The sequence below is a fragment of the Sinohyriopsis cumingii genome, chromosome 10 (genome assembly GCF_028554795.1).
Source record: "Sinohyriopsis cumingii isolate HCF-2022 chromosome 10, ASM2855479v2, whole genome shotgun sequence".
Classification (NCBI taxonomy): domain Eukaryota; kingdom Metazoa; phylum Mollusca; class Bivalvia; order Unionida; family Unionidae; genus Sinohyriopsis; species Sinohyriopsis cumingii.
In genome coordinates this window covers 115,339,200-115,363,150 of record NC_142970.1, presented here as the reverse complement: position 1 = coordinate 115,363,150, position 23,951 = coordinate 115,339,200, and the positions used below count along the sequence as shown (strand labels likewise).

General features: G+C 36.0%; 1 protein-coding gene across 2 annotated transcripts in view; it reads left to right on the top strand.

Annotated features, from left to right (window-relative positions):
* LOC149791070 (uncharacterized) overlaps window positions 1–22,593 on the top strand; it is a 37,326-nt gene extending 14,733 nt beyond the window's left edge. The window contains exons 9-15 of one of the 2 annotated variants that reach the window (XM_089971457.1): window positions 304–366; window positions 5,601–5,681; window positions 8,096–8,137; window positions 18,290–18,367; window positions 19,075–19,259; window positions 21,233–21,355; window positions 22,431–22,593. In XM_089971457.1, the coding sequence (XP_089827583.1) occupies window positions 304–366; window positions 5,601–5,681; window positions 8,096–8,137; window positions 18,290–18,367; window positions 19,075–19,259; window positions 21,233–21,355; window positions 22,431–22,529 (671 nt within the window). In that variant the 3' untranslated portion in view covers window positions 22,530–22,593. The remainder of the gene's footprint in view (window positions 1–303; window positions 367–5,600; window positions 5,682–8,095; window positions 8,138–18,289; window positions 18,368–19,074; window positions 19,260–21,232; window positions 21,356–22,430) is intronic. The other variant, XM_089971458.1, reaches the window with a different exon arrangement.
* Window positions 22,594–23,951: the final 1,358 nt, after the last annotated feature.

The window sequence follows — 23,951 nt, the reverse complement described above, 5'->3', positions numbered from 1 at the left end:
ATATTGCAAGGTAGACGAAAGTCTTTAAAATAAACATTATATCAATGCATAGTGGATACTTTTACTAAGAAAGTAACTATTCCCTTACTTGCACATAATTTTACATAAAGTATATGAATGAAGTCACAGTATTTGTTTGCAGTTTCGTGAGTTGTTTTCGTATACAGAACAAGTTTAAGATTTTTCCAATTCTAAATAATATAGCTATGTTGTTACTTGTCTTTAAAATAAGCAGAGCGAACGTCACACTAACATGTGCTCACGTAAAATAAGATATTACCTCATTGTATGTATCATCTTCAGATGTCTATGCCCATCTGTTCGGGAACAACATTAGTATTGGACCCTGTTTAACACATGATAGAGGTAAACAATTTGTATGTCTCTCTCTCTCTCTCTCTCTCTCTCTCTCTCTCTCTCTCTATTTCTTTTTTTTCTCTCTCTCTCTCATGCTTTAATAAAGTTTCCAAAATGGCTCACACATGTTCCGTGGGAAATGCCAAATATAAATGTAGCATGATATCAAATTAAAGTTTGATAACATTTACTTACACTCAGTTAAATTTTTGCCCATTCCTTCTCAAAATTCTTAATGATTTCGTCTGGCTACTCTAATTACATTATGAAGGTAGTGTAATGGAAGGCAATGCCAGATGTTCTTAAATACGTGTATGAATACTACTTACTTTCACCTTAATATAATTCTTGAAAGTTTTCTATATGTTTTAATTTATTTAAATCTAGACTTTCTCTAGGGCATTTGGAAGTGTGGATTTGTCTTTTTCCATTTTCCATTCAATCACATTTTCAGACACACGTGTGGAGGACAATATATTCCCTTTGAAATATTAACTGACTTGAACGAATGTTTTTGCAGAAACAAACATTTGGTATCGCTCTAAAATTTTAAAATGTATTTTAAGAATTAATGATCAGTACATATATGTTTCTTTTCACTGACTTGTATGTTACGTAACCCGAAAACATAACAAACCTTATTATATACTAATTTGTATTTCCATTAACATTTTCCTAATCATGCAGCATTTCTCAATACTTTGCTGCTTCAAACTATAGGACACGTGTGTCTAAAAATAACATCGTGTGCTAGAAACTAGTTTTATAGCAAACAAACAACGTAAGCTCGTGTAGAAAAAACCGGAGCTTTCTTTTTGTTGGATTCATCTGTGGATGAACCAAGCACGTTCGTTCGTTGGTCCAAATTAACGTAGAGAAGATAATATTGACATTGCGGATGAGTTCACTGAGTCACAAAAGAAAGTTACCACCGAGTAAGACTGAAAGTGATATCTGATATGTCCAGCGATAGATTCATGACAGCAAAGGTGATAACATGCAATACTGAAAATATCATTCCGATCATTTAAACACGTATTTATTATATCTGTTCACATTGATTGGCAAATTGTATGGTTCAGACGATTAATCGCGCTCTCCAGAACCAAAAAAAAAAACATAATAAAGATTATCCCGTCTCTTCCAGTGAATCCCATTCTACGAGTCAGTAGAGTCAATAAATTTGAAAACAAAATTAGATTACATGCCCAACAGAAATGACATTTCAAAGGAGACTTTAATAAACACAACTGAACAAACACATTTTACTTCTGAGCCTTCTTGAAAAGTTCATCCAAATAATTTAACAATTTTCACACCTATCAATGACAGAACGAAAATACATGTGAAGTTGCGTTAAGGTCATTGTAGAATTTACATAGATGATAAATGCAGTCCATCCAAACTAGAAAAGTAGAATCAAAATCCCTTCATTCCAGTCCTACTAGAAAACAACCTCAACTGAAAGGTTGTCACAAGGTCCATTTATTCACAACATGACCCTAATGCAAATTTTAAGCAGACCAGACGAGATTTAGTTTTTAAAGGAATGACGGATTGTGACTAAGTTGAATGGTTCATGGGCGGTGCCCATGAATAATATTTATGTGTATTTGTTGTGCTATGGTTGTGAATTTAGTTTTGGATTCAGCCTTAGGTAGAAAAGCCTGATGAGTATTTAATAAACATGCTACTACATTTGTATGGGAAAATATGAACTCGTTTTTTTTTCTAATCAATACTGTACTCCTAACGTCGTTCAAATGTTCCTATACAAATGCAGCAACCTATAATTTATGTCACGATATTAGCATATGCAGAACTCTGAAAATTTGTGCGGGTTAGCATATGTTTTCTACATTGTTCTTTTTCACATGAATACGGTCGTTAACCATTCTGAGGAACTTTATTAAATTAGTACTAGTTCTCATCAAAAGATATAATACGATATTTGCAAGATGATATCAGGAGTGTGACGGAATTCAATATTTACACCTAATTTCATAAATAAGATCATACATGTCTGTCCAATTTCAATTAATTAAATATTTTGATTGTGCACTCGCATTAAACAACATAATATTATCCATATCCAGTCGCATTATAACAATATGAAAATATGTGATCCAAATTCAAAATGAAACAGAAACGCCGTCATTTCACTATTAGGACAAACTAACAACACAAAGGATATAAAACAAATTGAAAGTCTATTATAGTCACACTATAGAGGTAAAAACAGCTAATTCTTTTTAATACGATGGTGCATACATTTAGTATGACACAGGTACAATAAGAAAATGGTAGGAAAAAATGTTATTATATTCCTTTACAATTTGACACCATCATCTACCCATATTGTGCACGGTCTCGACTGAACAATGTCTCGAAATGGATTCCGAGAAGGCCGGAAAGAACGAAGTGACCAATGAGATTAAATTAAGGATTTTTATTGAAGGTTCGGATACCAATTCTCGTAGGTTTTACCAAGCAGAAGAATGTGTGTTCTGCTGCTTAAGTAAATCTCGGCTTCCTTTGTACTAATTACCCACTTGGAATGTCAGCTGTCATTAGTTCCGAACCTAATGCGAAAGACAGTCTATTCAAGACTGAAATGGTAAGAAACAAGAATATACAGTCGTGATATTCAGTGAGACACTTTACTGAAAACGGATTATCTGAGAACACGATTGACTTCCCAATCAAGACTTCAGGTCTATAAAAAGATATTGTTCTCTGATGTGATGATTATTTCATTGGAATATTAGATAGCTGTGAATACATTGAACTTTCATTTGCAGCATAAAGTGTTCGTGCCTTTATTGGTACGTACTTCCGGCATTATCGTTATTTATAAATCAGTTAGCCAAGGAATGATAGAATATACGATTATTTGAGTACACTATTGGGATCTGGTGATTGAAAAGAGATGTATGTATGAACGTAATATCACTGTAAAGATCGGGTTCTTTACATCATTTATGCCAACATCATTAATATTATATTTGGAGCTGACAGAGGCCTGACTGGTTTAAATCTTATTCTGTAATTGTGATATAGTATCTCCGACAAAGGCTGGATCGAATGGGTCATGTCACATATATGGCCATATATAAATTTAAGACGGTAACGGAAATGTGTTGTTTTATTTCTGGAAGAAAATTAAAATTTGAATGTAGATCAAATAACTTGTTTTCTAATAAACTTTCACTTTCTAATCAAAATAACAACAAAGGCATTCCTTGAATGCCTGAGTAATCTAATCCCATGTTGCTAAATTAATTCTAAAGAAACGTGATCCTTAGAATGTCCGAGTAACGTCACCTCTCCTAGAATGGTAATATGAAAATAGGGACCCAACATTGCCAATTTTCAATCGGATAATAGGTATATACTTTTCAAATTTTGGATAAATAACTGGGTCATTATTTCTCATCTTAGAACGAAGACATAATGCTTGATAAATGGATTCGATATTGATTCCCCCGGTCGTTTTTTCGATAGCAACTACTGGACAAAAAGAGAGTGAGGAAGTGATACAATCGGTATCCTCAAAACTCTCCGTCTTAAATGATTAATTTTAGAACATATAACCTGAACAACTAACAGATCGTCAGTATAAAGGATATAGTGCCTCAAGAGTGTTTTATTCGTATAAAAATTAATTTGCTACATTAGGAACTAGATTACATTTTCTCATTTAAATATAGAAAAGAACAAGCACCAGAGGACAAAGTCATTGACATCATGGAATTTTATGACTTTGAAAATCTCCAATAATATTTACTGTGAAATGCAGATAGCTTTATTTAGGCACTGAAGATGGATTTTGAAATGCCTTTTATTTAAGAGCTTCACCCTGAATACAGTCAATGTTTATCATTAATTGTAATAGTTTAGCATCAGAAATATATTGTCCAATGGAATTAGAGGACTATACGCTTTTCACAAGACACCGAGTAAAAATGTGCATTATATTTAAGTTACCTTGTGGAGGCATTAAACGATAAAAATTAACAGGAAAGGAAATACTATCTCTAATGAACTTTCAAATTCATAGAACATCATTATGATAAATTGCAATGGGTTGCTGTTTTTAACTGCCTGTTACTCAAATCAGTATTTCCACGTCAAAAGGTTTCGGGCTTATATCACTTTTTTCTTGTTCTTCCTCCTCTTCTTCTCGCTTGCCTGGATGAACAAATATCAGAATGTGACCAGAACGAATGACAATCAAATATCTGCTTATATAATCTATAAGTATGTGCCACATTTATTTAAAACAATTCCTAAATAGTGAAACTCCGAACCTAACCAAACATCTTGATTCAAGTGTTATCTTTTTGAAAGAAAAATTCCACATTAATCAATGACGTCATTTGCACAACAATGACGTATTCATGCATTGATAGTTTAAAAAAGTCCACCTGAAGTCTAGTTATTGTTGATAGCTTCTAATCAGCCTGGTGCAACATGAGAAATGAATACGAATTTTTTATATTTTATCTATATCCTCAAAGTTCCATTAAAAGTTTTAAAGTAAGTCGCATCATTACACACTGATCAATCGCTTAAAAGTAGACGTGAGATTAATATCCTATACTCAATATATTTGAACTGTTGTTTGTCAGTCCTTCTTTCCGATTATTCCTAATCAATAGGTAGACAGTCTGTATGATCGAATTCAATTTGGAAATATTGTTATTTGCCATGTGATTATATATAAAGAGAGTAATATCTTTCAACGTCCTGCCGTCAGTGTGAAACATGTAAGAACATTTGTATCGAAACATGTAAGTATTTGGTTGACAACGTCAACAGTTTTCGAGTTCCTGTTGACTGATAAAAGGGATAAATTTTAGATCCGGCTGCATTTCCACTTCGGTGCATGATAAATACTTGACTACAGGAATATAGATGTTCCAACAGGCACTCATATCACTCGGTGATGGTATGTGACGTGACAGAACATTATGTAATGGATCTACCTTTCCCATCTTCATCGGAAAATGTTATCCTATAGTGTTGTTTGGTGCAATAAGGTGCATTTAACGTCCTCCCGTGCAACAATTTACACAAAGCAACACTATAAGAATGCAATTCACTTTACCGATTGTAATAGTATAGTAATATATTTTATAAAGCAAATGCACTCTAATAAAAGAATATAAGAAAATATTTCATAATGAATAATGATAAATCAATTTATATAATTATTATAAACAGTTTTGAGTTTGCTTTAGCCTTCATTCAGTTGGGCAACGTACCACCGCTTCTAGACAACCACATGGACTGTCAGTGGGAGATCATCAACCATTACACCAGTAAGTAATGTATATTATCAAAATATCAATACAACTTTACTTTACAAGCGAAACATATATGCCTCTTGTAACTGAATAGTTTAGCTGCTAAATATATATGTTTTAAATTCGTTTTTAACAACACAATTTAAGAACTTTTTCAACATGAAATAATATCTCCTCAGAAATTCTAAATTAAGAGATATAAGCATATGCAAATAAACTAATTCCCATTTCGTTCCTTTACTTCTCTTTCTGATACGTGTTTAGGATCTTTTAAACAGTAACAAGAAAATAGTGAAGACAACATTCTTTTTAAAATATAACAGATAATGTAGAGCCCATGAAACATAAGGCAAAATTGAGGAAAATAACTTATGGCTGTGAGAATCCAATCCAAAAATAATCCAAGAATAATCCAAGAATTAAAAAATAGAGTCATGGTAGTAAACGTTCTAATGAAATTGAGTTCGAGTCCCGATGAAATCCCAAATGAAAGGCGACGACGTATGCTGTGATGAGTGTAGTATTCAGGTGTCAATAATATACCAGTGTTTGCATTTCTTAAATTTCGATAACTGTCTTTGTCCAAGAATAATTTAGAACACAAATGCTTCCAGGGAATAATAATCTCTTAGAATCCAAAATTTGAAGAAAAAAAGTAAACAGTTCAATTCAAACTGGTTACAACAAAAATCACTTTGACGTCTAAATTGGTTAGGCAAGAATAAAATTATTTCTCAATACATCAATCTTTATTCTGGCCACTGCACAAAACAGATGCCCGCATGAGGGTCAACCTTCCGGTAAAACAAGAGTTTCGAAATAATCGCTGCATGTTATTTGTTTCGTATTTCAAGTACGCCGTCGATTTCACCATACGAATCTACTCTAAGAAAGAATAAAAGACGTAAAAAGGTTGTTTACTTCAACTCATGCATCAAGGTCAGGAACCAGGTCACCATAAGTTACAAAGTTTCGATTATTAGGTTTACGAGAAACGAAACTGAATTTCTGGAAAATTTCAAATCCAGTAAATAAAATTACATAACAAAAGTATTTACTGGAATAAAATACGATTAATATTAACAAAAAACAATTAAATTAATTCTAATATAAATTAAATCAAATATACATAACATTTCTCATGAAAATAATTTAGTGAAATCATTTTTAATATTGTGCACTTTTTAATTTTGCTGAAATTTCAAAAGTTGAAGAAGGGTATTTATTCTTGAAGTTTAAATAGCTGATTTAGTTAATATTTGTTTCAATTTAAAAAATACAAGGCGTAAACATCTGCAAAATGTATTAGTAGGAAAGTAGTTTGACAAATTAGTTTGACATTGGAAAAAATGATAGACTGAGTCGCAAAGTTTGACACTGGCAAGCTGTTATATTGAGTCATAAAGTAATTTGACAATGGAAATTTGTAGCCTTGGGCGCAAATAATTTTGACAGTGGAAAGTTGTTAGGTCAAGTTTTGAGGTAGTTTGTCTCATATTGGAACGTTGTTAGAATGAGTCGAAAAGTAGTTTGACATTAGAAATACGTTGGATTGAATCGCAAGGTAGTTGGACAATGGAAAGCTGTTAGAGTGAGGGGCAAAGTAGTTTGACAATGGAAAGCTGTTAATGAGTCGCAAAGTAGTTTGTTTGACATAGCAAGCTGTCATACTGAGTTGCAACGTAGTAGGACATTGGAAAGCTGCAAGTTTGAGTCGCAAATGGGACAATTTAAAGCTCTTAGACTGACTGGCAACGTGTTTTGACATAGGGAAGCTGTTTGAGTCGCAAAGTGGTTTGGCAAATGTAAATTTGTTAGACTGAGTCGCAAAGTAGTTTGGCAAAGAAAATATATTGAACTGAGTCACATATTAGCCTGACAATAGAAAGGTGTTAGACTGAGTCGCAAAATAGTTTGATTTTGGACAAATTTTAGATGAGTCGCAAAGTAGCTTGACAATGGAAATCTCTTAGGTTGAGTTGCAAATTAGGTTGACATTAGAACGATGTTAGATTGAGTCGAAAGGTAGTTTGACAATGAAAAAATGTTAGACTAAGTCGCAGGACAGTTTGAGAATTAAACGCGTTGGACTGAGAAGCAATGTAGTTTCACAATGGAAAGCTCTTTGACAGTCTTGCAAAGTAGTTTGACATCAGAAAGCATCTAGACTGTCGCAAAGTAGCTTAATAATGGCAAAGCTGTTAAATTGAGTCGAAAAGTAGTTTGACAACAAAAACTTGTTGCAAAGTAGTTTGACAATGAAAAGCTGTTAGACTGAGTCATAAAGTAGTTTGACACTGAAAAGTGTTTAGATGAGTCGCAAAGTAGTTTGATAATGGAAAGCCGTTTGATTGAGTCGCAAGATAGTTTGTCATTGGTAGCTAAGAACAAAATAGGTTTACTTCTTGCAACGATTTATTTTCTTCCAGCAATTATTGATGCCAACGGACAACGTTGCAGCTGTAGCAACGGTATGGTAGACACACACACACACACACACACACAAAGAAATATGCAAATAAGAACATCACGTTATTGCTCTACTCACTGTGCTTTCTTGATTGTCTGGGTACGTTTAGTGTATTACACTGTTTCATGCAAATTAATTATTATCATGACGGTTAATACCACATGATTGTGATTATTACAGTTATCTCACAATGGTAGCTGTTTGTATTGTTGTTGGAACTATTGATGTCGTTGGTAATATAGTCATTATAGTTTGATTTGTTTAATTAACGACCTAGAGGATGAGGACAAAAAAGCGAAAGCAGACAGCCATTCATTTCCTTCGATATTAGAAATACATGTTTAACTTACTTTCACGACCGTATAGAGTTTGTCGTTAGTAAGAAATGCATATCCTAAAATTACAATATATTACATAATTCAAAATATATTACAGGTTTTCCTGAGCTGTCACAATGCAAGCATGTGAAACAAAGTTTACTGTTGTTGTTATTATTATTATTGTTATTGTTGTTCCTGTTTTTGATATTGGAACTCTAATTTTCATATCATAGTGATATAACGTATCTCAAGAGTGGGTTCGAATCCGTGATGGTCAGGTACATAACCACATTATACTGACAGACGCCTGGATCCGTAGGCTATAGACCGCTCAGGTGTCCTTAAGGGGTTATAGCGTCAATCCCCGATGCTTCCATTTAGTAATAAAATGGTACTAGCAGCTGCCTCGATTGGCGCTAAGCATCAATAGATTAGTGCTCGGACTGGTTGGCATGGTGTCAGGATGATGCGACTAGGTGGCACGTGATGCTACATGTCTGCGGCATGATGCCCATTTGCAGGTATTGTTGCGATATGAATAAAATGTTTGAGCTACGTTAAAATTCCAAACCACACACATAACAGTATGCTATATACATGTGTACTATACTCCTTGACCACTAGGCTATTGACATGTTCAATACATGTCAATATAGCTTTGCTCAACCGATCACAGGTGCTTCGTACAGTATGTGCATTTTATAGTTGTTCTGAAGTTGAAAATTTGAAGAATTTTACAGTAGCACAGACATGAAATTAAATTGCACGTAAATCACGGCACATAACATATTCGTTCCTAATAGTTAAGAAACTGTCTGAGCACAAAACGTAGACTCAAATTGAAAACTCAAACATACTGATATCTATCGATATTTTTCAAACTTCACATGTATGCAGAGATACGAACACGAATATGTCCAACTATTGCTTACTATACTCCCATTGGACGAATTTCAATTCTAATCATAACGTCAAATTTTATACTCAGAGAGCTTCGTAACTATATGGCCTAGACACTTTCGAAATACGTAACTATATGGCCTAGACACTTTCGAATTACGTAACTATATGGCCTAGACACTTTCGAATTACGTATTGTAATAAGCCAAAAGGGGTTTCTATACCAATCGAATCCTACTATGTCGTGAATCCTGCTAGAAGGCGCTTGTTTTCCTGATTCCCAATGACCTCTCTGCAACTAATATCCTAAACTGGAAATTCCAACGCGCCCAGACTATAAATAATGTTTCTCACATTGCAAACGTTTTGTTCTAAATTAAACCTAAAATTAAATTCCAAACAGGTCTGGGATAAAATAAAATCTATTAGAGGAAAATCAACCTACTCACCTACCAAACTATTGGGTGCTACCACCAATCAAGAAAAGGCCAATATGCTTGCTAGTTCCTTTCCCACATAGCAACGACAAGAACATTCAAAACATTTCCAAGACCAAAGAAATACGGCAGAAAACACCGTCACCTATTTCAAGACACGAATCCAAGATTCGGACTTAAAACAGCGAAATGACCTTATACTGATGTGAAATAACGTTAGGGTCAAAGAGAGAAACATCACCCGGAAAAGATCAATCGGGTATATAATATAAACAAATCTCCCCAGCAACGTAACAACAACAACCATTATTAAACTACTCAACCATCGTCCTCACCAATAATATATGTAAACTTATGGAAACTATACTCTCAAACAGATTAAAACATCACCTGGTAAGCAACAATCTGCTTGCTATCAGAAAACCGATATGTCTTTCGTAACAAGCATCCCACCACCGACCAAATACTACGATTAGCAACGGACATTAAACTAGCATTCGACTCCATCAGAAAAACAGACGGAAACCTCATAGCGGTCTTTCCTGACCTAAAAAATTCTTTTGACCTAGTCTGGACAAAAGGATTGATTGCAGAACTCAACTTCGTTATTAATTTACGCATGTTTAGCTGGATGGCACACTTTCTATCAGGTCGTAAAATTATGATGGTGATGATGATGTTCGTCCGTCGGTGTCGATGAGGACCATTTAATGTCATCGATTCACTGGGGGTGGGTCCGAAGATGGCTGATCAGTCCGCTCCGGGCCCGGAAAAGTCTGTTGCAATGGGGACATGGCTGTGCAGGTTGCTGGCCGGGAGTTGCGGAACTGATGTTCCTGGATTTGCGTAGATCACGTTTTTCAGCTGAGTCCATCAGTCTTTTCTGCTCAGAGGTTTACGCACCAGTGTTGACTTGACTGCGCCAAGCAGCTCGGTTATCAGTGACACTCTCCCAGGTATCAGGATCAATGCCTAGATTCTTCAGCGAAGCCTTGAGGGTGTCCTTGTATCTCTTTCTCTTTTTTTTGACCACCGTGTGATCTTTGCCTTGTTGTACCTCTCTATAAAAGACCTTCTTAGGTATGCGTTCTACCGGTATGCGGACAACATGGCCAGCCCATCAGAGTTGTGCCTTGCACAGCATGGTGTGGATGCTTGTCATGCCGGCCTTAGTGAGCACCTCTGTGTTTGGTACCTTGTCCTGTCATCTGATTTTCAGTAGTTTCCTCAGGGAGCTCATATGAAAGTGGTTCAGTTTTTTAACATATCGACTATACACAGTCCATGTCTCGCAAGCATAGAGGAGGGTGGGGAGAACAACCGCTGCGTAGACTTTGAGTTTGGTGGCAAGCTTGATGCCTCTCCTATCCCTGACATTTGAGCGGAGTCTACCAAATGCTATGCTGGCTTTGGCAATCCTAGTGTTGACCTCGTCGTCTATGTGGACTGCTTGTGAGAGGGTGCTGCCGAGGTATGTGAACCTGTCTACATTTTTGAGCTTATGGCCATTGACAGTGATGGATGGTTCCAGGTAATCTTCTCCAGGGGCTGGGTGATGCAGAGCCTCGAACTCGATGGCAGAGGTGCTGAGTCCGAAGTGGGAGAACGCTATGGAAAAAAGGTCCATGCTATGTTGCATGCCTGCCTCCGTGCTGGAGTTGAGCGCACAGTCATCTGCAAACAGCAGGTCGCGAATGTTCTCAACTTGGACTTTGGTCTTGGCTTGGAGCCTCCTCAGGTTGAACAACTTCCCATCCAGACGATATCTAAGACCTACTCCAACATCGCTGTCCTTGAAAGCATCCATCAACATTGCGGAGAACACAAGGCTGAAGATAGTGGGGGTAAGACGCATCCTTGTTTCACACCATTAGTAACTGCAAAGGGTTTGGAATAGTTACCCTGGTCCTGGACTCTGGCAAGCATGACAACATGAAACTATCTCACCTTTTCAATGAAGACTTCTGGACATCCAAAATTTGGCCATGATCTTCCAAAGGCCTTCCCGGCTGACAGTGTCGAATGCCTTAGTCAGGTCCACGAAGGTGGTGTATAGCTGGACATTTTGTTCAAGACATTTTTCTTGCAACTGCCTGGCAGCAAATATCATATCGATGGTGCATCTCTCCTTTCTGAAGCCACACTGGCTTTCTAGCAGTAGGCCATGATCAAGGTGTTCTGTGAGTCTTTTCAGCAGTATCCTGGCGAGGACCTTGCCAGCGATGCAGAGTAGAGATATTCCTCTATGGTTGTCGCAGGAATGACGATTGCCTTTGCGTTTGTAAAGGTGGACGATGGATGCATCTTTGAATTCCTGGGGTATGCGTTTCATCTTCCACAGCCACAGAACATCTCTGTTAGTCTTCCCACTAACTTAGGCCCACCAGACTTGTAGATCTCAGCTGGGATGGAGTCTGCTCCTGGAGATTTTCCACTAGACAGGAGCTCAATGACCTTATGAGTTTCCAGCACTGTTTGAGGACCAGCCCACCTATCTTTGATCTCCACCTTTGGTAGACGGTTGATTGCTTCATCATTGATGGAAGATGGTCTGTTGAAGTTACCGTCAAAGTGTTCCACCCAGGGATCCAGTATCTTCTCCTTCTCGGTTATGAGAGTGCTGCCATCGGAGCTTAAGAGTGGGGCTGTGTGTGTTGTTACTGGGTCATAAACATCACGAAGAGCACTATAGAAGTTCCTCATGTCTTGTCTGTCGGCAAAGGACTGGATATCATCAGCCTTTCGGCTCAGCCATGTGTCCTGCATCTCGCGTAGTTTCTTCTCCACAGCTTGGCGGACTATGCTGAAGGCATCTTTCTTTGCAGCGGACTTGGGGTCGATGTTGTATGACGATGGTGATGATGCTTCTCCTCTAGCAGGGACTGTATTTCTTCATAGTTCTCGTCAAACCTGTCTTGGTGCTTTTGCGCAGTGACGCCAAGGGCTTGAGATGCAGTGGAGTACAACAGATGTCTGAAGGCCATCCAACAAAAATTATAAAATTATAACCAGAATAAGAAACACCCTCTCCAAATAATTCTCACTTAAAAATGGAACACCACAAGGGAGCGTACTCAGTCCAATACTCTGTAACACATAATTGAAGCCGAGTGGGATTTGGATTAAATGAATAACACAAACAATGTGTGTGAATGACTAGACCTGTATTGTATGATAAGATGATCGCACGAAACAATAAATGAAATAATCTATGTAATTTCCTACTCTCTCACGCACCCTACACACACATTACAAAAGTAAGAAATATCGGTATATATGTATATAATGATAATGACGAGGACTGAGATGATGACAACACAATGCCGAAATTCCAATGATAATGATGAGGTCGGTTCATATAACCGATATACTATATAAAAATGACAAACAAAAATATTAGTTCCGACCCACGTCGGGTGCACTCTAGTTCAAACTCTCTACTTTGAACAACAAAAAAACACAATATCACAGTTCCACATTGGCCCAACTTTCCAGACTCGTATATGCTCAACTTCACCCTCCACCAGTTTCGTCTGGCTCAACTACTATCCCTCCAGTTTCAGTTTGGCGTAACAACGCCTTCCACCAGTTTCAGTCAGATTCAGTCTGGCGCAACAACATCTTCCACCAGTTTCAGTCTGGCACAACAACACCTTGCATTAGTTTCAGTCTGGCGCAACAACACCTCCCACCAGTTTCTGTCTTGTTCACCTACACTTCCCCCTCCACCAGTTTCAGTTGCAAATAGATGAAACATGTTACCCTACAAATGCATATGGTCCATTACATTATATCAGTGTCCCTAATGATTTATATAAGTGAACACAAATACATTAAACCCGCACTATACGTGCGACTTTCTACTCCGAGTCCTACACGTGAAAAGGAACAAATTCTAACAGAGAATTGTTTGTTAACCGTGGTTATTTTATTAATCGAAGCTTTATCAAATTTACGACAATAATAAAATAGGTATGTCACGAACGCACTAAAAAGCATAAATATACAAGGGAATTATTTAACAGTTGTCACCCACCCCTATGGATATAGTTTTGTGGTTCCAAACCGACACAACGTGACAAGATCCATGCGATAATATACCGCTTGTAGTAAAACCTTACTATTTATACCATAAAAAAACAAGACGTTCAAGACCCAAGGCTAAAGTAGCCGTGCATGTCGAGAAACTTAGGCATCACGCTACGAGCGACCTACAGCGAGATATAGTCATTTAGTAACTATATGTCAAGGTTATAAAATAAGCTACTCTAGTTAACGCTGTACGCGTCGGCAAAAACCAACTATACATTGTCCTCGTTTAATGCAAAACCGAATTATGTCCTTGCCTTATTCCGTGACATACTCTTCAGCCTTATGATTAACGACCTTTCCCTTAATTTAGCCTACATTAGAGTTAATATCTCACAATTAGACGACGACAGCGGCATCTGGAGAGCAGGAAACCCCGTCAGCACACCATTCATTACAGAAATACAACAATGTTTAGATAACGTAGGGAAATGGGCAGATAAATGGGGGTTTAAAATGTCACATAAGCAAACTGTAGCAATAATATTTACCCCAAAACGAAATAACTAATTTGAATACCCTAACCTCTATCTACAAAACCAACTGCTCAAACATGTTAAGGTAGTAAGATTTCTAGGAATGTATCTCGGCAGCCACCAAACCTAGGAACACCATATATATATATATATATATATATATATATATATATATATATATATATATATATATATATATATATATATATATATATATATATATATATATATATATATATATATATATATATATATATATATATATATATATATATATATATATATATATATATATATATATATATATATATATATATATATATATATATATATATATATATATATATATATATATATTATACCAAACTGCAATAAAGACTTATAACTCTTAAGAAATCTCAAAGGTACCACATGAAAATCCAACCAAAAAACCTTCCTTACCATCTATAAAGCCCTTGTAAGATCCAAATGAAACTACGGTTGTCAAGTGTATACACTCCGCAAAACAACTACTCCTAAACAAACTAGATGTCATCTAAACAAAAGCTTTAATCGTTTGCTCAAGCACACTCATCTCCACCTTATCGGACGAGCTTCAAGTCCTCGTTGGGGAAATACCGCTAAAACTGAGACGATAAGAAATGTTACTCACATACTCCATTCAATTAGCTAATCATCCAAACACTCATCCCACTAAAATTGCCATTTGCAGATGTAACATCACGTTTAACCACAAACTAGATCCAACATACCTTGTGGCAAAGTAATCCTAGAACTTAGGAAACAACTTCCAATACTTGAACAACAGGACGAATACACCAAAACACCTGACGAAACCCCCTGGACACAAACCAAACCAAGGATAAACACCATGGCCACAGAATACGGAAACAAATTGGAACAGGAAAATAAACTAAAATCAATAATCGCAAATGACATACAGGACACCTATCCTGGTTTCACTTAAATATACACAGACGGGTTTAAAACAGCTGAGCCACCCAGAACGGCTGCTGCAATAGGAATCCCTACATTTAACAACCAAACAAGAATCAGGATACCAGGCCATTGCCCTATATATATTAGTGAATTATGGGCAATTATTGAATCACTTCATTGGATCAAAAACAAAAACATCCAAAAAGCAGTCATTATTAGCGACTCCCTTAGTGTAATAAACTCAATTAAAAACCGAAACACTAAATCAATACAGCTGTTCCTTGACGGGGCCTTCCATATGCTCAAAGAATAATCCACAAGAGATCAAATAGTCGAGTTCATGTTGGTGCCATCACATATAGGAGTCTCTGGCAATGAACAGGCTGATAAAGTGGCAAAATGTACGGTAGGAGACCCCAATCCAGCCACACTTAGATATAGCATCACAGAAGCTCAATGCTTCATAAAAACCTATATTAATCAAAAATGGCAGAAACACTGGACTTCCACCCATAAAGGTAGGAAACTTCATCCATCCCAACAACAGTTAATAGGTCCATTAAACCACCCAAATGTAACAATGTTGACCAAAAAGTAATTAACTGAATACTGACAGGTAAAACCAAATTAACAGGCAGTTTTTGCAAATGCATAGGCCCCAAACATGTAAACATAAACTGTTACCACTGTCATACAGTAGACGACCTGCATCATGCATTCAATGATTGCACTAAACTCCAAATAGCAAGAACCAATTTCCAAAAAGCACGAAAAATAATTTGATCCACTTAAACCTTTTCAGAAATTCTAGACTTGCAAAACCTTAACATACAATTAGCATCCCATAATATATTAAAATTCCTAGAAAAAAAACGAACTTAAAAACAGGATAAAACGTGCCCCAAGCAACCTTGTCATGCAGTCAACAAAGGACGGTCGACTTTGACACGTATAACGAGACCTGAATTTTCAGCAAAGAAACCCGTCTCCAGTTACCAAATATCAAATAACCTCCTCCACTAAACATATCTCCATACAAAACCCGATTACTCTAATAAAAAACCTGAAAACAACCATAACTAGCAGTCAGGCTAACAAAACTAAAATTAGGGGGAAAACCAAAAAACTAAGTTCAGATATCCTTGACACGTCCCAGCGACCCCAGTAATTCGGCAAAGATATATGTCTTAATAAAATAGAGTTAGCCTGAAATAAAATTACAACACATAAAAAAGCAAACCAGAATCATTTTAGTAAACAAGCTAATAAACTTAAAAACTACGGACTAAATAAATCAAATGTCTTTCACATGTCATAGAGACCCGATCTTTCGGCAAAGATATCTATCTTAATAAAACAAAACTTAATCTGGAAATAAAAAATTAGCTCCATCAATAAAACTATAACAATATAACCCAAACAACCCTAAAACCCACACATACAGGAACAATAAAATGCAATAACCCTCAATCTTAATTTATCTATTTAACTATTTTAATTTTAAAAAATTAAATTAAATTTACATTGACACTTAAATTTGAATTTTAAAAAATATATACCTCTACTTGCGTGTTCAGTTAGAGCGTCCGCCTCGGATGCGGGAGGTCGTGGGTTCGATCCCCGCCCGAGTCATGCCAAAGACTTACAAAAATGGTGCTAACAGGTGCTTCGCTTGGCGCTCAGCATTAAGAGGTTAGTGATAGGACTGGTCGGCCTGGTGTCAGGATAATGTGACGGGGTGGGACATCATGCTACATGTCTGCGGCATGATAATCCAGTGCTAGACATCACTTTAAACTGCCACACAACAGACATCGTAGCGAGATGACTGTAAAATTGTTAAAGCTACGTTACAAATCCAAATCACACACACACACACAAACATACACATACTTGCATGTTCTACTAACCTAAACAGGACAGAATATTTTTCCAAATTAAATTTAAACAAATTGAACATAAATTTCAAAATTCCTGCATAGCGGAACCTTAGATCAACCTGGAAATAACGGACAGCAGCCTTCCGTCCCGCACTTCTCCCTTGCCACGGACATACACCAATTATCAGCAAGCAATTCGCGCATAAATGTTTCCAAACAAACACATGAGTGAGTGAGCACAATTCCCACTCATCCATCAAGTGAAACAGATTATTATTTATAAAACATGAGAGTGTGTTGGGTCCATTCCCACTCATGTCTGCCCTTCATTCAGGCCGTTAGGGGCCTATATGGACCAAGGCCTTGAGGCTAAATTAACAGTGATCTTTGAGCACATACATGCCTGGCGGATGAGGCACTGATTCCGTCCCCCCAGGAACAATTAACAGGCTGCAGTGCGGTCACAAATCCGAGGTACATGTACTTAATGTGCGAAACCTCGTGAATTCAATAATACATAGAATGCATGACCAACAATATAAAAACAACACAATTGCCTGTCAACCTCATGGTTTCTCCTCATCACATTTCCTCATCATAGCGCCAGCATTTCACGCCAACAGCAAATACAGGTAAATGCTTTCTCTACGCTACTTTAGGTCAGCCAAATCATGATTTTCAGCCTCATTTCGCCTGTAACCCTATTTACCATCATAATGACAATAATCGGCGCCTCCAGGTGACATAGTAATCCCTTCTCAGTTATTCCATTATATACTTAACCAATCCCCAATCATACGTACTGAACATTGATTCGCACAATCAATCAACAAAATCAGATTGTAATAGAGACTACTGAGTTCAGGGACACTTATGCGGCACTGACCTAAACTCACTAAAACTAAACCATGCTATTATAAACTCTTACAACACGCCACTCTGTGACGTCTGCTCCTGGCAATTTGCTAATATATATATCGCTCACCATGTCGTCATTTATTGTCATATACATATAAAGCTATAACAATAAACTCCAGTAATGTTTCGTGGATGAAAACAATCTTACTTTATATAAAGATAGTAACTTTGGTTTTCTATTCATTCAATTACAGAACCTATGAGTGTTCACACCACACTTCATCATACAGATTCCACGCCAACAACCATGAGCCCAACACCAACTCTTACTAGTGCGTACTATTTCAAAATCTTATCGATTTCGGAATATCTTAATGTTAAATCGATCAAAGAAAATATAAAAGTATGGTACCGAGAGACCTGACTGGGCGTCTCTGATTCATTAATACAGGAATGGGTCAGGATAGTTAACTCAAACGTTGACATTTACCACTTCCATATTACTGACAATGAATACCCCAATTATATTTTCGATATTCGTTGATTTTAGTGAGAAATATATTATCTAAATTAGCCCTCTGTTCTTCACTATTACATTACATCAGTCATTTTCTTCAAGACATTTCATTTGTAACGGTCAAGCAAATATGACCCAGAAAGCAAAGAAAATTACTATTTTGGGGGACCTTTAGTGTATGCATGTATTTGCTTCACGCCATTTTTCCTTCTACATCTATCTCGTTCAGTTCAGATACATGTTCAATAAATGAAGACCTTACAACTCTTAATACTCGTATTAACACGTCATTTCAATTTAAATATCCTATTATTAAAACTTAGTTTCGCTTTTCATTGCATTCAGCCTTCCCACAATATAAACATTACCGATGACAATGAAAGATTTGTGCTAAAAGACAGAGGAAGACACAACATTATCCGGTGAGACATACAGACTCTAAACCATTTTGTTGTGTTTTCTCTTATAAGATATTGTTATTTTAATAGTGTCGACTCTTATAAGGTATTGTTATTTTCATAGTGTCGGTCCACTACACATGTAGGAAAGAATCTACCGTTGGTACTCTGTTACATGGAATTAAGCAAGCGAATTCGTTGGCAGGAAACTGTCATCCGGAAACGTCTGATCACATGGCACCAGAAGCTTTGGTAATAAGTATGTGCAACGTTTCTGGTCATTCGGATTCCTGGACAAGAGGTCCAAGTGTAAGTTATTTGCACTTCTAACATAGAAAACAACATGTTCGTGTATTCTTTATCTTTGTGAAAGAAAGCAATGCAACAAATGCTGCCATATTGCATGAAACAATCTATGATTTAAAATAACTTCAAGGACAAACAAATATTGCGTCTGAGTATCAGAAAAGATGTTATTTAATTCTGGCACATATTCTCGGGAATATAACCGTACCTCTGTAATTTGGCTTCTCTCCACCCCACATGCATGTAATGCCTCTTGATGTATATCTTTTAACTTTGTGCTACTTTTAAACAACATATAAAGCACTGAATACAGTATCACTTCATTCGCAAACACAAACTTATTGACCGTATTAAGAAGACAATTTATCGTCCGTATTAAAACGAGAACTTCTTGTTAGTATTAAAATTAAAATTTCTGGTCCTTTTTGAAAAGAAAACTTAGAATTTCTAAATTGCAATATAGCTGACCAGCACCAAGGTAGACTATTACATATAAAGCTGTTCATCTTGAAGACCATGCTCATAGACGATATTTTCTTTTCCCACGTTAATACCGGATATATTTCATCGTGTGGTATCACAAATCTTATATTTTAATGAGTAGGAAAAGAACGATTTGTTTTGCTTCTAAATTGCTTCAAGATTAAACTAACTCACCGTATATCACTCTCACCCCCATCCCCTTTATTTAAATTCACCTCACTTGTGATGCTTGACCATATTTTAATAAATTTGGAGTATGCGTATTTGTTAACAGCGATGTTTCAAGGATTTCTTAGATTCTTTAGATTACTTGTTTGATTATGCGAAGCCGATCCTGGGGAGATATTCCTCAGGCCGAAATAAGTACCCAATTACTAGGAGCAAACGTCACGGAGTGAAGTGTTAGTGAATTTCCATGATGCCATGGTTTACTTTTGGTAAATTCATGTGGGACCGCACGAGTGTAATTGTCTTTCAATAGTCATTATCAAAATCCAGTTGTGTACATTGATCTTCTGACTCTAGGTGTAGTATTTGGATTGGAGACTGATTGGCATATTACACAACGGAATAAACACAAAGGGACAGTTCTGTGGTCGGCAGGAGCCGTTTATAGTTGTCCTTGTGGTAAATTTGATACAGTTTTATGGGTGAAATGTTGCTTCAAACCATGATTTGACTGGCCTAAGGTGGCTAAGTACAAACGTTTTCATTTATATGGGGAATTGTATAGTTTTTCTGCGTGGAATGCCAAGGGTACGTTACGAAACTTTAATCAAGAAAAACCACTCAGATGTGCGGAGGATAGACAGCTTGAGATCTGTGGTCTTGCATTACTTAGAGTAAAATTATTATAGAAGGAACAAGTTGGAACCTTGTAGTTTACAACAGTATTTGTATAGAAGTCTTTGGAATTAAGGGGGAAACATATGACTTCTAGCGGAATCTCGCCATGTGTTGACATCTATCGGTCAAGTAAAACCCCTGATATTTAAACGTGGGTAAACTATATCTTTATAACTTCACATGTAAGGATATATGATTTCCCATTATGCTACGCGACGGTTGATTGTTTGTGCCTACAAAAGGTGTAACTTAGAGAGGAACAAAAGAGTACCTTGCAAGCTAGAACAAAATAAATAGAAACTGCATTCCATTTCAGAAATTTTACCTTTGAAAATAATTTGACCAACGATGAATGCGTCTCTTTGAAGTTATTTACCCTTATTTCCTTGACAGCAGCGAATCGGATTTGCTTTGTTTTCATATATTGACAGACAGTTCACAAAATGTCACAAACATAATGTACTGCGACAAATTAGGTCATGTCAATCCTACCGTTTTCTTAGGTCAGGTATATTTATGTTGTAACAATCCAGGATATATATTTCACATGTGAAATTATAAGAATTTTGAAAATATGAAAACTATTTTGTCACTACGCCTATATAGTTCACGTTTAAATGTATAATAAAATATTATTCATTACCAAGGTGATGTCAGTATGTGAGAAAATCCCTCTATACACGCCCGTCGCCACATTCTTTAATGGAAAATATTCAAATCATGGAGGACTTGCCGGAATATTCGTCGGTTGTCTGCTAGACGGTTTTAAGGTGATCAACTGTTTTATATATGATTTGAAATACATACATATTAAAGCGAAATGCCATATACTACGAACTACAGACTTAGCACGCAGTCGGAACATAACATAATCATTCACTTAATTTTTTGTATAGCCGACTGATTATCTTTCACAAAAAATCTCTTACTTTCTTTTCTTATGTTGGAACCTTGAAACAGCGAAGTATAAATTGTTTTGAAAGTTCATTTCCACTCTTCTAAATCTGAAGGATTTTGAGTTAAACGTATACATGTTCAAAATATCTTAGAGTTTCTGAGACGTGGGAACAATTTTAATTCTCCTGTTACTTTTGTGATAGTATGATTGCACCAGTTATTGCTTGTTCGCAGACAATCGCCATCTTCTGTAGAACTTTAAAAACAAATATTTATAATTTTGTAGAACTGGACCTTTTCTGTATGTAAGAATAATACCTACCTTAACAGCATCGTTATTGCATCACATTTACTAGATTTGTTGTCAAATAGACATGTTCATACCTACTTTTGCTGACCAAGAGCGGTCTTTAAACCATTGACATTCTTGCACTAACGGAGCTGTATTTCTTGGCAATTTAATATTGATTATTGTAGAATCGGAAACAATTCATTCATTTCACCGCAGGGTTTCTTCTCGCCATAGAAATTATTGGTCAGTCTCAATGGTATTGTTAAATAGCCTGCATCGGCAAATCTTCTAGTTCTTTATAAAATGAACGTACATTATTTACAATGAATATGCTTGTAACCTTTAAAACCTCAAACAAGAAATATTCTTTTCGTCATAAAATCATAGACGATTCTACCATTTTGTCTAACGATATTGTCACGATATTAATTTATTCACTAAATTGTCGTGTTATTGAATTTTAGACATTTTATGATTAAGATTATTTTACTTTTAGTTTCACGAGATTGTGATGATTCATATTGATTTTGTTACGACATTATTAATTGATTTAGATTGTTCACGACATTGTCATGATAGTGATATTTTACGACATTGTCGTGATAGTGGTGTTTTACGACATGGTCTTGATTTGGAAAATTATTTTCGTTCTTCAGATGATAGTTCAGGAGTGCGACAAGAACATTACCCTGTCGCACTTAGTGATTGGGGGCCACTCCCAGCTGGATCCGGTGAATTACTCAATCGTTATGTAAAAATGTTTAAATAAACTGAAAACAAATGTCCTAAAGGTACAGTTGAGAAGAATGCAGCTTAACAGTTGGTGTTATATTTCGTATGTTGCTATATTTGCTTGTACTGACGGGACCATTCTGTTTTCAAACAATCTATTAAGCGTTCCAAATGGGACCACACTAACTAAATCATTTTCAACTATGTTTATATGTGTTTTAGTATTGAGTTTAGCGGCAAGCCATCGTAATCCTGATTTCACAGATCAGAGCAAAGGCTAGTTAAAAATAACGAATTCAAAACACATTTCCGAAAATTCCCACAAAAATGCATAAACCCTCAAACAAAGAGTAATCAAATTATAAATAAGGCATGAAAAAGAAAGATAAAGGCAAAACAGGCACAATCCTTAAAATCCAAGGTCTAAATTGTTCAGTTCATGCGGCAATCTTTCAAAATCAAAGAACATATCAGGCGAGACACGATCCCAGGCTGCACAATAACAGAATTATATGCTTGTACCACACAGTGAAATACTGTTACGTTTTCACTACAAAAAACATACTGCAATGTTGTATTTCTACACATCAACATACACATGTTTGCGCTACACAATAACATATTGTTATGTTTGCACTTTACAATAAAATGTTGCCATTTTTGCACTACATAACAAAATATTGCTATTTTTGCACTAGACAATCGCATACAGTATAACATACTAATATGTTTGCACTACACAATAGCATACTATTATGTTTGCACTACGACACAATAACATACTGCAATGTCTGCACTACGCATTAACATGATAATAAGTTTGTTACTACACAGTAACATACTATTATGTTTGCACTACACAGTAACATACTGTAATGTCTTCACTACACATTAACATGCCAATATGATTGCACTACACAACAACATATTAACATGTTTGCACTAAACAAAAACACAGTATACCATACTACTATGTTTGTACTACACAATAAAATACTATTGTGTTTGCATTACACAATCACATATTCCTATGTTTGTACAAAATAATAACATGGAGTATAACATACTGCTATGTTTGCACTAAACAATGGCATACTACTGTGTTTACACTTTGACCATTTAAACACTTATTTAGGAGATTTGTTGGCAAATATTATGGTTCAGACTATAAACCGTACTTACTAAAAACCAATCAAAAATAACACAAAAAAGTTAATCCCATCTTACAAGTCAGTTCAGTGATTAATTTGAAAACCAAATGCTCTTATGGTACGTGTTCAGGCTCGAACAAACCGTAACACAAGAAAGAGTGAAAACAACAAGGTTTGAAAAATTTCACAAGTAATTTATTTCCCTGGAAAAATGTAAAAATGGAAGAAGAAGAAAAAAAATATGGTTTTAAGAATCAAATCCAAAAATAATCCAAGAATAATCCACTAATAACA